The sequence below is a fragment of the Helianthus annuus genome, chromosome 16, assembly GCF_002127325.2.
Source record: "Helianthus annuus cultivar XRQ/B chromosome 16, HanXRQr2.0-SUNRISE, whole genome shotgun sequence".
Lineage (NCBI taxonomy): Eukaryota > Viridiplantae > Streptophyta > Magnoliopsida > Asterales > Asteraceae > Helianthus > Helianthus annuus.
In genome coordinates this window covers 3,539,689-3,557,778 of record NC_035448.2, presented here as the reverse complement: position 1 = coordinate 3,557,778, position 18,090 = coordinate 3,539,689, and the positions used below count along the sequence as shown (strand labels likewise).

At 37.5% G+C, this 18,090-nt stretch overlaps 3 protein-coding genes across 3 annotated transcripts; 1 reads left to right on the top strand and 2 right to left on the bottom strand.

Moving 5' to 3' along the window:
* Nucleotides 1-492: 492 nt before the first annotated feature.
* Nucleotides 493-2,853, top strand: LOC110917942 (pentatricopeptide repeat-containing protein At5g61800). The gene is made up of 2 exons (XM_022162372.2): nt 493-906; nt 1,126-2,853. The coding sequence occupies exon 2, from the start codon at nt 1,152-1,154 to the stop codon at nt 2,763-2,765; it is 1,614 nt and encodes a 537-aa protein (XP_022018064.1). The 5' UTR covers nt 493-906; nt 1,126-1,151; the 3' UTR covers nt 2,766-2,853.
* Nucleotides 2,854-4,207: 1,354 nt separating this feature from the next.
* On the bottom strand, nt 4,208-8,094 carry LOC110917943 (calnexin homolog). Its single transcript, XM_022162373.2, has 6 exons — nt 7,959-8,094; nt 7,255-7,324; nt 5,149-6,275; nt 4,821-4,892; nt 4,608-4,724; nt 4,208-4,529 (listed from the first exon to the last, which is right to left on the bottom strand). Exons 1-6 carry the CDS (start codon nt 8,052-8,054, stop codon nt 4,422-4,424), a joined length of 1,590 nt encoding a protein of 529 aa, XP_022018065.1. The 5' UTR covers nt 8,055-8,094; the 3' UTR covers nt 4,208-4,421.
* A 6,646-nt stretch (nt 8,095-14,740) lies between these two features.
* Nucleotides 14,741-16,405, bottom strand: LOC110917974. Its single transcript, XM_022162391.2, has 3 exons — nt 16,183-16,405; nt 15,075-15,359; nt 14,741-14,999 (listed from the first exon to the last, which is right to left on the bottom strand). Exons 1-3 carry the CDS (start codon nt 16,335-16,337, stop codon nt 14,909-14,911), a joined length of 531 nt encoding a protein of 176 aa, XP_022018083.1. The 5' UTR covers nt 16,338-16,405; the 3' UTR covers nt 14,741-14,908.
* Nucleotides 16,406-18,090: the final 1,685 nt, after the last annotated feature.

Genomic DNA, 18,090 nt, shown 5'->3' with positions numbered 1-18,090 from the left:
TTATAGCTATATTTAATTGCTATTTATATTAAAAAAACAAAAAAATAAAATAAAATGTCGCTACTATCGCTACAACCCTAATAGTGAGCCTGGACCTATACGCGACGTAGCGCGCTATAGCGATCACTACGTTCGCTATAGACAACTATGGTCTAAACCATTAAGTGCTGAACCAGTAAGAGGAGGTCTGAACAACAACCCTAAATCTTTGTGAGATTTCACATTTTTCCTACGCGATACACTAAAAAAATTTCTAATTATACCATTGTGGTGTGTTTACTTTTTTTTTAATGTTTTGATAAAAGTTTTGGTCAAATCGAAAGGGTCAAAGACAATTATTTTTTTATTCATCACCGTAACGAACTGAATTGATATCATCTGAACAACTTCAATAACTACACCAATATTCGTTTTATTGTTGTCAATATAAATTTCGTTTCGATTCCCACCGAACAATGTTAAAAATGAAGTTATATTCAAAATATAGTTTTTTTTTTTTTTTTATCATACACTATAGCAACACCCGGTAACATACTGGTGCCTTGACGAACTAAACCAATTCTGACTCCGACTCCGATTGAACAACATTGGTACCAGTATCGATACTACCGGGACCATTACCGGCATTTGTTAATATCGTTTTCGATCAATGTAAAACACATGTCGATATCCTTTTGGACGTATCATGACTTTATATTGTTGATTTTTGGCTTTCGGTTGCAATACTGAGTTACGGTGTCGTAATGAACCTAACCAAACCCGTACCGTATTTTTTTTTGTCTTGTCATATTACATTACATTATTACTCGAATTTAACAGAAAAGTTAACCTAGAATGGGTAGTTAAATGAACCGAAGACCGGACCAGGGGAAGCAATGAAGCAGATTGGGTTGATTGCATTTTCAGGTATTTTATTATTGATTTTGCATAGCAAAGATTATATGTAACCATATATGATTGAATTTGATGACAATGCATGGGTTAACCACTTGATTATACTGGCTGAATTGAACAAATTTTGACCTCTCTGAATTGTATTTAACATATGCACACCACATGTTCGACAAAATGTCTGTGTGAGTTCCAAGTAAAAATTTGTATCAATGCTTATGTGTTTTTTCTCAGGATTAAGAAGATGAGACTGAAACCAGATGATCTATTGCAAACAATCAACAGATCTTATATGTACTCTCAAAAATCAATGCAAATCAGTCAAACATATCTACCAAGTTCATGCCCAGATCATCACCAGAGGCCTCCTTTCTCTCCACCCTTCCTCCGCCTCCCGCCTACTCACCGCCATCATTCACACCTTCAACTCCCTCCTCCCACCTGCCCCGCACCGCCCGCCACACCCAATTTCATATCACTACCTCCACTCTGTATTCAATCTCATCAGCAGCCCCTCCACCTTTTGTTGGAACACCATCATTCGCTCCCATACTCTCCTCTCTTTGCCTGAAAATGCATTGTTTTTCTTCATCCAAATGCGTCGGCGATGTGTGTCTCCGGATGCCCACACTTTCCCTTTTGTTCTGAAAGCGTGTGCACAGTCGAATGAGCTTTCCGTTGCGAGAACTATTCAGTGTCAGTCTTTAAAGCATGGGTTTATGCGTGATGTATTCGTCTGTAACAATCTTGTTCGTGTGTATTGTAACTGTGGGCGGATTGGTGATGCGTATAAGGTGTTTGATGAAAGTGTTGAGAGAGATGTTGTTTCCTATAATGTGATCCTTGATGGGTTTGTTAAGGGTCGGGAGATTGAACGTGCTCGTCAAGTGTTTGATGAAATGCCTGTGAGTGTCAGGGATGCGACAACTTGGGGTACGATGTTGGCTGGTTATGCACAAACGAAACACTACGACCAATGTTTGAGTCTGTATGATCAAATGCTTGTTCTAAGTGTTCCTCATGACAACGTGTCAATAGTTTCTGTTCTCTCGGCTTGTGGACGAATGGGGGAACTAGAAAAAGGGAAACAAGTACATGATCATATCAGACGTAGTGGAATTCAAATAGACTCGTTTTTGTGTACCGCCTTAGTGGACTTCTACGCGAAATGTGGGAGCATAGAAACCGCTCAGGGGATATTCGAAGCTAGCGCCGATAAAAATCTATTCACTTGGAATGCAATGCTTGTTGGGTTAGCTATGCACGGTTATGGCGAACTGCTACTAAATTATTTCTCCAAAATGGTTAAGAACCGAGTTAAACCGGATGGGGTGACCTTTCTTGGTGTCTTGGTGGGGTGCAGCCATGCTGGTCTTATTAACGAAGCGAGACGACTTTTTGGTGAGATGGGGTCGGTTTATGGAGTTCCTAAAGAGCTGAAACATTACGGGTGCATGGCGGATCTACTTGCGCGTGCCGGTTTGATCAAAGAAGCGATGGAGATGATCGAGAGTATGCCAATGTCGGGCGATGTTTTTGTTTGGGGGAGTTTGCTTGGAGGGTGTAGGCTCCATGGGAATGTAGAGGTAGCAGAGAAAGTGGCTGCGCGTATTATGGAGATAAGTCCTGAAGACGGTGGAGTTTATTCAACAATGGCTGACATTTACGCAAACGCGAAGCGGTGGGATGATTTAACGAAGATAAGGAGGTTGAGGGATTCAAGGAAGGTGAAGAAGAATGCTGGATGTAGTTTGATACAGTTGGATGGTGTTACACATGAGTTTATAGCAGGTGATGATTTGCATCCTCAATCTGATGAGATATATTTGGTTCTAAATGCTATTGGACAACACCAATATCAAATGCAACTTTAGGGTTGATTTATGATGTTGATTAATTCTCTTGTTTCTCAAGAAGTTTATAGTATTTTCATAGAAATAAAAGAGTAAACTTCCGTTTTGCTCCCTGTGGTTTGATCACTTTAACGGTTTTGCCCCAAACCTTTAAAAATAGCCATTTTACTCCCTGATGTTTTGGTTTTGTTGCCAGTTTGCTCCCTGCGGGGAGCAAAATGGAAAAATAAACAATTTGGATGGAGTTAGAGGCAGGGAGCAAACTGGCAAAAAAACCGAAACATCAGGGAGTAAAATGCCTATTTTTAAAGGTTTGGAGAAAAACCGTTAAAGTGACCAAACCACAGGGAGCAAAACGGAAGTTTACTCGAAATAAAATAACATTTTTGATCCGTCACAACGTTCAAATTTCATGATACATCCTAACAAATCTTAGGATATATTCTGATAAATCTTATAAGGGGAGGGGGGGGGGGGTGGTCACTAGTGATAAAATTTCATTACTCACAATATCCAATCATGTTCCGCCATGTCAGCAACCATTTTTCCATCACTCACAACCTTTTTTAGTGGGGGTGGTCATCACTCACCACACCCAACAATTTTCCCCCAACCAACAATTACCCTCACAAAAAAAACCATCACGGCGTTGAAAAAATCACGGAATCATCAAACCGTGGAACAATCACGCGTTATACTTGGAGGTGGGGGTGGGAATTTGCAAAGTTTCACACGTTAAATTAACGCACCGCCCCCTGGGCCCTAAATATGTATCATACATGTTTTGTCACAAAGATTTAGAATAAAGCTATAACTTTATATATATACAAAGACACCCGGCGACTGTGGTCATGCGGTTGTGTGTCAAACCGAAGGCCGGTGACCATCATGGAGAGGGCCGGAAAGGCCAAAAGGGGCGGTTGGTGACGGGAGGTTCTTTGTTTTTTGTTTTTTTGTTATATCTAGATACGAAATGATCAAAATACTCCTAAATTTAACCGAACCAAATTTGTTCGGTTAAGTCTAAGGGTAAACAAACAGTGTCATCAGAGACCAAATTCATAAAAGTTTAAATTTAAAGACCAAATCTGTAATTTGCCCCAAGCGGTTATATATAGATTATAAAATCTTGTGTCCATTACACTTGTAACTATTAGATTTTGGCAATAGTGTTATTTCACATAAAAGACATACTAAAATAATAAAACAAATATACAAAAGGGTTAAACGGGTCAACCTGCGATGCCGTTGGGTTGACACAAACCCAACCTATTTAGCTAAATGGGTTTGTGGATTCAACCTAAAGTTGTCCTGCATGCATTTATACTAAACTTAAACCCATGAAGTTCGTGTTACGTTTGTGTCACGTTAGAAATTCACACCCCTAATTCGTATTCTAAAACGGTGGCATCAATATGACTATAAGATAGCAAGAGAAACCAACGTTAAGTATTATTTCTACGTATAGCGCAAGTCACAACTCACGAGCATTGCAAAAGAATCCACTGATACAAGCTTGAGAGACCTCTACAAACGACAACTCGGTCCAACTCTTATTTTTCATAAGAACCTAATGAATTTGTCTAGATGGTAAAAAAGAGAAAACCGCTAGTAAAACCAATTAAATCTTGAGCCGAAACTAAATCCTCGATTCTACCACAAGTGAAGCTCACATGCTTAGCCATCACGCCTTGTGTTCCTCCTCTTAGGCGCGCTTGCATCCTCCCCTACCTCTGTGGTTGTAACCTTGCCTGCTTCCTTCTTTGGTGCCGCGTTTACCTTCCCCTGATAAAATTACCATAAGTTAGTATTTTTTTTTTTTTTTTAAAAAAAAGTTTATTGATACAATGGTTTGCTACTTACCGGTTTCTTCTTGATGGCTAACAAGATCTTCAATAAGGGACTAACAATGACAACAGCAAGAGAAATTATTATTCCAACTATAATAGTTGGTTTTTTCTCCGCCTCTTCAATAAGTTCCTGCACATATTGCGATTTAAACTTTTAGTTACCAGTGACTGTAAACCCTAAACCCTAAACCCTAAACCATAAACCATAACGACACTGATAACTTACCACAACCTTCATCTTGTGGTCACCCAAGATAGGTAGATCAGCAATCTTGTAAAGGACATCAAACACAGATTTCTGCATATTAACCAAATCCATTAAAATAAAGTTTTTTAACAACTAAAAGTAAGGTGACAAACGACTATTGGCGAAGCTTGACCCCCCTTTTTTTCCGAAACCGAGGGGGGGGGGGGGGGACGTATATACCTAAAAAATTCTATACGAAGTTACTGTTCATAACACTACGCATCGAAAAGTTCGGGGGGGGGGGGTGGCGGGCGCCCCCTCCCGTCCCAAGTAAGCTGCGCCCATGCAAATGAGTCAATATATATACCTGAATACCCTTGAGGCCATCAATACTAGCTGCTTGTTCCTCTTCTCTTAGATTAGCCTTTTCAACTAAAAACTTTGGCTTCCATGTAGCATCCCTAACAGATTCTGCAGTCTTTTCATCACTTGCTATCAAAATATTATCAAACAAAATACCATCTTGCATTGTCCATATCTCAATCCCAATAGCAACGATAGGCTCCAAGTTCGGTTTATCAAGTTCAAAGTACTCAACGTTGGCGATCTCACGAGGCTTCCAAACCCCCATGTAATTCGGATTATCGATAAGTGGAGCATACCATTTACCTTTATACTCCGGGTTCCTTTTCATCGGCCTCTTCCACTCACCACAACCCGGTGCACTTTCACATTTCGGGTTGTCAATCTTTGGAGCCTCCCACTCACCATCCTCCTCATCGTCCCAATCTTCCGGCTTCACTGCTTCCGGATCGTCGATTTCCTCAGGTTCATCATCTAACCACCCCTCAGGCTTCTTCGCTTCTTCATCCAAAATCTCCATTGGCGCGTTTTCATCCCAATCTTCGGGCTTTTTTGCATCCGGATCGGGAATAGTTTTATCATCATCCCAATCTTCGGGCTTCTTATCTTCCGGGTCAGGAATGGTCTTTGGAGGGATTAACGATGGTCTAAACGCTTCGGGTGACATGAAGTTAGCCTTCTTTCTCTCTACTCCATCTAACAAGATAACTACTTCGCTATCAGGCTTCAATATCGCAGTGTACACGTGGCTCATTTTGTCCGAAGGGACTAAAGGAGGGGAAATAAGATGGTGTTCAACATACTTTCCAGTTTTGGGGTTCTTGTGGTTTATAATAAAATGGACCTTGTTTGTGCCACCACATCTGTCCGGGCCAAACATGATCGAGTAAGGAGATTTGTTGTCGAATGCTTTTGGTGTCCAGCCGGATTCCTGTGGCCGAAGATACTTTAAGTATGCACCACCACATTCAAGACCATTTTGAAGGCGAGCTTCGAATTGTAGGACAATTGTGCCGTCGTTAAGCTCTACAGGCTTGTTTAGTTCTTTCGCGATTGCATATTTTCGAGCCTGCTCGCTGACCAGAAGCCCGTAATCATCATGGCCTAGGCTCTTTGAGTGGTTCCATACACCTGAGTAACCACATAGATTATTAGTAACCACATGCTGAAGTGAAGACACTTAATGGTATACATGATGACCATTGTAAACATTTTTGTTTGAGTTATCCCTTTTGCCTTTGATACTTTTGGCTCCCTAGCGCCAGAAGCCATTAACTTCTTGACGAGGGTTCAACGGGTTATCCACAGCAATTGTTCGACCCCAAGGGGGCAGGGGTTTGTGTTCGGGAGGTTGGGGTTTGCAATTCAGAAAGGGTTGGCGGCGCAGCTTGTTGCCCGTCTACCTTCTGTTTTGATGTAACTTAACAAGTTTTTTGGTTTGTTTATAAAAAAAAAAAAAAAAGTTATCAAAGAAAAAATTACTTGAAAAAAAGGGAATATGAGGAAAATGTTCATTTTGACCGAGGAACCGAACAAAATAGCCTTGACTTTTTATAATTACTGATTAACCAGAGTGCGACAAATGTCTTTTGGGACGATAGCGAATCGGATCCTTTGGTGCAATAGATCCATACGGCTCCGCTAGGGGCCCGCGAACTAAAAGAATGACTTTTATTTGAATTTCAAGTGATGTAAAAGATTCGTAAGTGGCACATAAGATTTCACTCCGGGGTGGGAGATGTTAATCGAGGGTCTAATCTGTCAATGATTAGTCACACATGTCCTTGTGTGATTGGTGAAAGTTGTATGAATTTAAATAAAAAACAAAAGTCGAACGCTTATTTTCGTAATTTTAAAAAGTCAAGTTTATTTTGTTAATTTCCTACGCAAAATATATATTTTCGTGATTTAAGAGGCAGCATTTTTTAAATAATAAATCATCTGAAAGCATCTTGTAGAATCATTGGATTCATGAAAGACTATCTATTAACTAATCTCATGCAAATGTATATATGATTAAAGCAATACACAAACAAATAATCAAATCAATACATAAAAGAAGTAGCACAAGAACATATGATTAAAAATTTAAGATCCAAATAGATCTTACCTAAATAGTCTTTATTCTCAGACACAATCCAACTCTCCTCAAACGATTCATCAAACGACTCGTAAAATACCTGAAAACCAAAAACAAAATTGTCCTTAAATCGTAATTTAGTAAAATGACCTAATCGGGGACGGGCCCATGGTACAACAATAAAAAAACATTGTTATTTATACGTTAAAACCTGACCGGCCCTATAATTTTTTTTTTGTTAACGCCCACGATGATCCCGATGAAAAATAAATCTGGGTCCACCACTGGCCTTATCATCATGACACGAAATAACACACACATGTAGATTAGTAATTTAGTAAAATGACCTAATCAGGGGCGGACACATGGTATAACAATAAAAATACAGTGTTATTTATACGTTAAAACCTGACCGGCCCTGTAATTTTTTTGTTAACGCCCACGATGATCCCCATGATAAATAATAAATCTGGGTCCACCACTGGGCCTTATCATCATGACACGAAATAACACACAAGTAGATTAGTAATTTAGTAAAATGACCTAATCAGGGGCGGACCCATGGTACAACAATAAAAAAACAGTGTTATTTATACGTTAAAATCCCGATCAGCCCTGTAATTTTTTTGTTAACCCCCACGATGGGCCCCCTATGAAAAATAAATCTGGGGTCCACCACTGGACATTATCGTCATAACACGAAATAACACACACTTGTAGATTAGGTCACTCACAGTGCCAGAAGACGCGTATGTCTTCAACGCGAACAAACCGATCAAAACGAAACAAAAGAACTGCAAACAACACATTTTCCGTTTGCATGGTTCCATAATCTAACGATCAAAATATTATGATATGAATTGGTCGACAGGAAAACGTAGAAAAAGTGATGTTAGTTTTTGTTGTGAATAGTGAATACATATATGGATCTCACAAGGGGTTACGACAAATTCTTGTAACCAATGATATCGGTTGGGGCTTAAATCAACCAATAAGGGATTGCCACGTATGTGTTTCTAGACATGGGCTCGCGTCGTCTGCATTGTATTCCGGCTGTGATTCGTGGAATGCGCACGTCTAACATGGAAATGGGTCATTTTTATGTAAGATTATTTATATCAATACACGTGTTGAAATAAAAAAAAAATAAAATAAAAATAAAAAGTGTAAAAGCTCTCAAAGTTCATTTTACCTTCACAAAAAAATATAATTTTAATTTGTGATATTAGATTTAAATAATCTAAACTTTTATTAATTGACCGATGGCACGCATTCTTAACTTTCGATTTGTATCACACCACTTTTAGTATTGGTCGATACTTGATAGCACTCCCAAACTAACTGAACTCTAACCCAGTTTTTTGCTAATGTGACATTTGTGTGTTGATGCGGCATCTGATGTGGATTTTTTGATGACGTGGCAGCTGACGTGACATCTGACTTGGCTTTTTTGATGATGTGTCAGCTGACGTGGCATCTGACTCGTCTTTTTGATGATGTGGCAATGGTTTGGTGACGTGGTAGCTGATGTAAGCAAACTTGGTTAGTGTTGGGGGGTAGTCTGAGAGTGCTATCGGCCGATAAGTTGAAAGTTGGGAGTAGTGTGGTACGAATCGAAGTTGAGAGTACTATCAGCCAATTGGTAAAAGTTTGATTATTTAAATTCAATATGCCTTTAACTTTTAATGTTTTCTTTTTACCATAAACTTTTACATGGTACACCTTGTTCCACCAGCACGCACGCCAGACGCAACAAATTTCTATCTAACACAAGAGAATGGATCAGTGCCTCAACATTATCGATCCACTGCCCCAAGATTGGAATCTGCTACATCAATGGACACTTTCAATTAGGGATGAGCATTTGGTACTGGGTATCGGTACCGAATTTCCCGTATCGAATTTTTTCGGTATTTGTACTGGTACCCACTTTTTGGCATTTTCGGTATCGGTACCAGTAAAATACCGAATTTTATCTTCAAACACCGGTACCCTACTGGTACCGTACCGTACCGAATATTTCGGTACCGGTACCAGTTCAGTACGGTATCAGTACCACGCTCATCCGTACCTTCAATCATTGGTTAGTTGAAATTTTCTAAAAGCTAAGGCTATTTTGTTGTACTCATTGATTAAAATGGTCATATTAATGATTTGTCCTTTAAAAAGTTACTAAACTTACCCGATGCCGATCACAATAGCATAACGGATGAGCTCGCGACAAGGTATATATCGTGTTGCATTGATCAACCAAAGAGTAATTAATGTAAAATTCAACATGTCCGGAACTCTTCCCTCAAGGGCAATAAAGATCCCTAAATTATATCCAGGAGTTCGATTTATTGACTTTGAGGGAGAGAGTTCAGGACAGACTGAATTTTAAATATCCAAACTACCAAGTGTTTAAGATCGATAGCGTTTTATAAATACTATGAACAATAAGAAATTACCTCGTATTTACAAGTTTATTTTCAAAGAAGTTTCGTCCCAACCTTCACCTAGGTTCCTCGTCGATTGATATATTGATGAGACAAGAGATTGTACTAGTTCGTGCATCCCAAGTTTGGTAGGAACATGTATCATGTATGCATGATATTATAATAGATATTAACACGTCACCTTGAATCATATTTATTTATTTAAAAACAAATTATTTTGTCATGATCAAAACTACATGATGTGTGGCGTATTGGGCCAAGGAGATAACGACGAACCTAGGAACCGGTGTGTTGTATATGTGTACATTCAAACAAGGCATAAGATCAGTTCTTGTCCGTACTGCGTTTGGCGCCTTTTACGATTAGCCGAACGTTGCATTAGTGTAATTGGGGTAAAGTTATCGCTCAAAGTTTTCTAAAAATAAGAAGTGTACAAAGACATAATGGGTCGCAAGATATAACACAATGTCAAGCAAAATATAACATAATGCCGAAAAATATAACACAGTGTCAAGGAAAAAACACAATGAGTCGCAAAAATTCTAAAATCTACAAGCTATACATCCAAAAGCGAAAACCTAAAATCTAATACTGTAGAGCTCGATGAGATGGTTTCAATGCCGCTTGAATGAGGTTAATTGGACTCCGTTTGATACCCTTCTTATGACTTCTTAGTTTTAAGCATGGTTGTAAAACAAGGTCTCGAAGGCTGAGTACCCCTCGAGTAGTCGCAATAAGGTAGGTTGCTGAGGCAACTTTCTTCAACTCCGCCTAATTACTCGGTATCGATCAAACGCGGTCAACCTTGGTCAGTATCGGATCTAGTAGGTTAACTCAGACCAAGTTTGACTTACAAAAAATAAAACATAATTTCTACACCTATCATATTAAAGAATGAATATCATATTCACGTATTTTGTTACACATATTAGTAAATTTATGTTATTTTACATATATATAATTTCTGAAAACTAATTTCTTTATAATTTAACATGTCCGAGCACTCCCCAAGTACTCTTCCTCTAAGCCGAGTACTCTCAACCCCCAGGTCGACCGACTAGGGAGCGTCTAGCGACTTTTGCAACCATAATTTTAAGAGACTTTGTATTTGATCTAACACTAGTATATTGACAACAATTAAGTATCTAGAAACTAACAAAATCTTTGTACAACATAAAATATTTTCATGTTGGGTGTGACCTTGGTTACGTTTCCTGAGACATGGAACCAGTGTTGGCGCACAATATCTCGATAGGTTTTTGTATGCTAGGTACCACATCGAGATCAACAATGAACTACTTCATCAAAGCAACCTCCTTCGCAGTATCTAATACAACAATATATTATGATTCGATGGTGGACAGTATAACAACCCTCGGTAAAACCGACACCCTCATAATATTTCTGACACCCTAATATATTTTTAAATATATCAATATGTCATTATATGTACCCCGTATGTGAAAACCGAGCTCAAATTAGAATATAATATATAAAATAAATTAAAAACAATAATTATTAAGCTGAGGCGGGCCGCGTATAACTTCGTTTAAGTTCATGCGGGCCGCGAGCGACATGGAATGTGGCACAGCCCGGTGATGACACGTGTCAGCATCGTGTCGAACCTAGTAGATGACCGGACCAAGCTATACGTTGACCGCATGTTGACGCGGGCCGCGTAAGGTTTAGCCTTACTTCACGCGGGCCGCGAGAAAGTGCGATTTCAGCCCTATAAATAGAAGGCAACGGCCTTCAGTCCGTTTCGCTCAAATTTCTTTCTGTCTCTCTAACTTTTAAATAGTGGGCATTATACCCGAGTCCAATACCCCCTAAATTAGCGAGGTTCTGCTCTGTTGTAAGTATTATAACCCCTGGATACGTATTAGGTACTCTGCCCGATTGATCTAGGGTTCCGTAACGGCTGTCGTGGTTTTGCCCGACGTAGTCGTTGGAATGCCGTCTCGGGGAGGGTATTACTAATGTTAAAATGGGTTATTATACTAACACATGTGCATTTGTGTAAATTATAGATATTCACCAGGAAATCATAAAGGAAAACCCTAAAATAGCAATGTGAGTAATCTCCTTTTTGTTAACAGTTTTTACAAAACCTTAACCTTTTTATAATGCAATTTAGCAGTGATTGAGTCTTTGTAATTCTACAATTACTGCCGGTATGTTGGGGTTTTGTATACAAAATGTGAGTAACGTTACCATTGGACGAAGAGTTAGCCAATGTGTAATATGACCCTCAGTCAGACTTGACACTACTGAATGAGTAATTGGGTAGATATAAACATTGTAATCGCCCTCAATACTGTTTGATTAAACTGAGATTCATTCACCAGTATTTTCCACTGACAAAACCTTTTTAAAACGCGTTTCAGGTAACAAAATGTGAAAGCCAAACTAGAAGCCAGCTGGACAGCACTGAAGGCTTGGAAAAGTGGCTATAAAAGTTACCTAAATAAAAGAAAGGGTTTATTTCAATAAAGTGGGATTTATCCCTGTAATTCAGTGTGTATTTAAAACTTGGGTTTCACCCATGTGTTTGATATTATAAAATAAGGTGGTTTACTCTGATTTAAACATTTCCTAACTACGGTCCTGATGAAATTTCCGCTGCCAAATAAATTAATAACGTGATACCACCGCAATTGGCTCACGGCCGCCCGTTCCCAGGAAAAAGGGATCGGGGGTTGTGACAGACAGAGCGATGAAGCTCTCCTTGGAACTCTTCCAAGTAATAACTCCACCATTCAGAACAAATATGTATCCCATCTATGGACGAGAATCATCTCAAAATTTCTGGCCACGAACATTAGTAGAACACTTAACTTGTAACTCCATTTCCAATCCTCCATATATCATGAACATATCTCTAGCCTTTCTTACGTACTTAAGAATGTTCTTTATAGCATTCAAGTGATCCTTTCTAGGATCATGTTGGTATCTACTTGTCATACTTAAAGCATACAACACATCTGGCCTAGTACATAGCATGACATACATGATGAATCCAATAATAGAGCATATGGAACTAATTCAATTTTCTTCCTTTCCTCATCTAACAGGGGGGACTATTTGTATTCGGTATCGTTGCATGTGTCATAGGCAATGATCCCCACTTGGAATCATGCATTGAAAAATGTCGAAGAACTTTATCAATTTAAGTACTTTGACTCAAACCAATAAGCCGCTTCGATCTATCCCTATAAATCTGTATTCCTAGAGTATAAGGGGCTTTTCTAAGATTTTTCATTATAAAATATTTTCCAAGCAAAGATTTTCCTTCCTGTAGTATAGGAACATTGTTTTCAATAAGAAGTATGTCATCTACATACAATACAAGAAAGTAATGAAGCTCTCACTTACCTTCTTGTACACATGGCTGATTTTTGCTTTTGACAAAACCAACCTCATTGATTTTCTAGTCAGAGAAGATTCCAACTTTGAGATGCAGTTTAGGTATAATCGAAAGGTTGATTTGTTCAATTTTGTCTTTATTTATATAAGAAATCTAATTACAGTTAACACCTTTCCTAACTTGAGAGGGGGGAAAGGGTCTTAGATTCAAGTTCCACAGACGACAGAAATAAAAAGAAATTTGCCGTTAAAAAAAACACATTGCCGTTAAAAAAAAAACACCTTTCCTAACTTGCTTGCACCTGCACCTAGTAATTAATTAATGAATTAGCCCTTTATTATTAAGTGAAACCGTATCTTTATTATTTATCATATAAATATAAAACTAACTATATTTAATTATTTCAGAATTAACTAAATAGTACCTTAATCACGTTAGTTGTTTCACTAAACAATTAATCTGTAATCCCTTTTAGTTATACCTCCGCATAAGTTCATTTTTATCCAAAACCCACCCGAATTTAAAGGCACCCGAACCCAAATTAGTGAATACCCGAAAAACCCGAACCCGACCAACCCGAACTTTAGATGGTTCGCTTTTTTTCCAGCCAAAAACCCGAACAACCCGTCCCAAAAAAACCCGATACCCGAAACCCGAAAAAACCCCGAACATTTACTGTTTTTTTTATAGAAGTGTTTTGGTTTGGGGTATTTAATATATAGAACATTAACTTTTGAGACATTTAAATATTATAATAGCATATTGTCAACTAATGTTTGATTTTTTTTAATAATATTTTTAAAGTAGCAATATAAATTTTGATGATATTTTGAAAAAAAATGACATTTATTTTCATTTTACATAAAGTGGTAACGGCATAGCTTGTTGCCCGTTTACCAACTATCTCGATGTAAATTCGTCTATAATATAAACACCAATTTTACATCTAAACCGAAAACCGAAAAACCCGACCCGAACAAACCCGAATCCGAATCACCCAAACTTTAAATGGGTTGGTTATCAGGTCAATTTTTCCAAAAAAAAAAAACCGAACAACCCGACTTGAACAACCTGAAACCCGATGAGCTCCGTATAATTAACCATCGCAGTTAGATCCGGAATAACATCATATATATTGACCATCCACATTGAGTTTTACAAACGTATCTTCCACCTACAATCGTCACACAGTTTTTCAACAATAGTGCTTTTTCTCAACTGTAGACCTTCAAAAAGACAACATAAAGCATCAACCTCAAGATATTCAGAATACTTATGGGTAATGTGACGAATCTAAGAACTTTTTTAATAGGTTCCTTTTGATAGATTCTCACTATTTTTTTTCCAAATCATATGAGATTTTTACTAATTTTCTTATTTTTCTAAGCTGAATGAATGAGTTCCTCAGAACCACTAGGTACTAATGATGGATGTGACCGAATAGTCATTAGACACATCAGAATACTAACAGGCTCGGCTCTGATGGGAACCCGATGCCATCCTGCGTACTAAGACTGGGTTAGGACAAGTATGGGTACTCGGACTGGGTTTGGACGATTATGTGGTGGGGTACGACGAGTATGTGGTGATGGTCCGGACTCGGTTGATGCTCTTATTAATAGTTATCACAAACCATTTTTGCAAGGCATTATGGATTATCATTTAGGTAATACATCTCTATTGAAACTTTACTTTCTTGGGACCATTTTCATGATACGCCTGACAACATTGATTTATTTTTTGTTGTTACAAACTGTTGCTTCAGTGCAGTTATGAAACCAACAACCGTCTAATCCCATGATCACAATCCAAAACTACAGTAAACATATTTACAAACCACAAACAAAAACCCTGTTTTCACACATAAACCCACTCATCTTCAGTGTTTCATCGGCCGCAACTCAACAAATGGCTTCTTCTCCACCTCCACTCCAACCGACTTCAACGATTCGGTATAAGGCTTCGGGTGCCTGCAAATCACCAAAACAATACCAATAATCAGTATTCAGTTAACTCGACAAATTTACTAAATTATTTGTTGATACATTGCGTAAGTATCCCCTCGGATCGGATCAGGCATGATTTCTTGGCGGTCCGCGTCCTGCACGTGTGCGATTTTCCTGAAGAATGATTTCTTGATGAACTCTTCGGACTCTTCGGCCACCTTTTCCGGCTCCACCAGCTCTGGTAGTGTCTCCCTCTTCGATTTCTTCACGAAAACGTTTGGTGATCTTTTTAGTTGATGTGTCGCCGTGTATGTTCCGATGCTAACCGACATTAGAATCAATCCGAGTGAGACGTATACGGGTGCATATTCGCCTTTCAACGTCCTGTTTTACCCCCCAAAATTTCAGTTAGTGAACACGAAAACAATATATATACTACACATGTCAATTTGATAAGAAGTGAAGCATATATAACGTTAAATTTCTTTTTTATCTTTAGCTGCATTGGCAAAGCTTGAGATTTCAGACCGGGGGTCGAAAACGTATATACAAAAAATTTCTATAAAACCGGGGGTTAAAAACGTATATACCCAAGAATTTCTATACGAAAACTAGATGTTCTCCACTACTGAGCGAAAAGTTCGGGGTCGCTTGCCCCCTCCCGCCCCACAAAGCTACGCCCTTGTTTAGCTGGCTTTGGTTCCTAGTCAACTTTTATAAGGTGTTTGATTACAGGTGATCCACTAGTTGAACTAGCGGAAGTGAGTCAACTTTATAAGTTGTTTCGATTATAGGTGATCCACTAGCTAAACTAGCGAATGTGAATAATTTTTATTAGGATCCACTAGTTGAACTAGTGGATGTGAGTCAACTTTTATAAGTTGTTCTCATTATAGCTGATCCACTAGTTGAACTAGCGGTGTGAATAATGTTTAGCGGCGTGAATAATGTTTATTAGTGCCGCTAGTTCAACTAGCGGAAATTCTAGTCAACTTTTATAATCTTTTTTGATTATAGGTAATCCGCTAGTTAAACTAGCGGACGTGAATAATGTTTATTAGGGTCCGCTAGTTCAATCACATCCGCTGGTTCAACTAGCGGATCATAATAAATAAGAGTCTGCTAGTTGAACTAGCGGGAGTGAGTCAACTTACATCCACATCCGCTGGTTCAACTAGCGGACCATAATAAAAAAGTATAACATTACTTTGATTTGGGATCTTGATGAGCATAACCGTGATCAGCGGCAGGCGAGAAGGCCTTCATCTTGGGTGAGGTAGAAGTAGCAAATCCAAAACTTCCTCTTGACCTATTCACCAATGATCTCACCAAATTCTGCATTACAGTTGCTCTGAGTGCCATTGAAGTATGATTGAATATGTAACTGTAACTTGTGCTAAAAACAAATACTTGAGGGGATTGTTGTAGTTTGATCACAAGGTGTGGGGGGTTATATATGGAGAAAGGTGATGTAGTTTCGAGAACAGGACACGTGGCGGGGAAATAGATGTGTAACGTTTTCGGTGGAGAACTCTGGAAGTAACGCGTCAGTTTCTTCCTGACTGACTGCTGTGCTTAGATTCTTGAACTCTCTCGTTGGTCAATCAATTGTGTAATTTACTTTTTTTTTTATTTTGTGGAATAGTTAATTACTGTTTTCGTCTATGTGGTTTGTCCAAAATCACTATTTCAGTCCACTAGTTTAAAAATTGCGATTTTAGTCCCTGTGGTTTCACTTTCATAACTATTTCAGTCCCTGTGGTTTCACTTTCGTAACTATTTCAATCCATTTATTTTGTAAGTACAGGGACTGAAATGGTTACGAGGTGGACTGAAATAGTTACGAAAGTGAAACCACACGGACTAAAATCGTAATTTTTAAACTAATGGACTGAAATAGTGATTTTTGACAAATCACAGGGACGAAAACTGTAATTAACTCTTTGTGGAAAATAAGTTTACTAATAATCGAAATTTAATATGATTAAAATGTGAGATTTTTTTTCTTTTCTTAAATATATAGATTTACGAGATCAACATGTTAAACTTTTTTTTATGATGATTTACCGACTAAAACTCGAAGACACTGATTTAAGGGTTTGAAAAACCTTCAAGTTATAAACGTATTCAAGAATTATTTAACGTATTTATAAGTTTGAAGGGAGCATTGTGAATGAATTTTGTACCCATATTCATATACTAGCTTACAACCCCGTGTATTACACGGGTTGAATGACAAAAAATGTAAATTATAAACTTGTATATAATCTTTATTAATGAAATGACTTATTTAGATAAATTAGTAAAACAAAAGAATAGTTATATTTTCGTTACTTGTACATGTGATTTGATACTTTATTAGTAATTATTGTTTATATCCAAATAATATATTTTATCTTAACAAATATATATGGTCAGGGTAAAATGAAAACTTCTATGAGTTGAGTTGTGAGAACTTAGAGAACTCAACCTTACAAAAGTTTTTTTTTTTTTTTTTTTTGAATTTTTTACAGAGGATGTAAATGAGTGGTTAGAGACTCAAGGTGTTAAACCTTTTGATTTTGGATTCAAGTGGTTAAAACCACTAAAACATAGGGTCTCAAAAAGTAATTTACTATTAATTAAATTTGAAATTGTACGTTTTATCTCTAACTATATTAAATAATATTATACTTATTATATTATTTGATACATTTATATTTGTTATAGATAATTGTTAATTAAATTTGAATTTAGACGTTTATCTCTAACTATATTAATTAATATTATATTATATTTTGTGTATAAAATTAATATGTAATACTATTATAAAAAAGGACGAGGCACCAGAGAGTGACACGTGGCAAAAAAAGATTTTTGTTTATTAGTATAGAAAGATTTCTATTAATAAATAATTACTTTTTTCTGTTCTTTTAAATTTAAATAATATTTTCTATAACTTTATCATTATATTTTCTCTATCCTTTACTCATAACCATTTTTAACAATATTATTAAATTTATAAGGTTTTTCTCTCAAGATTTTTTTTCTATATATTTACAGATAAACAATAATTTTTCCATATATTTTCTCTCTATTCCATCCACAACTACTCAAAAACACTAACAACCATTCG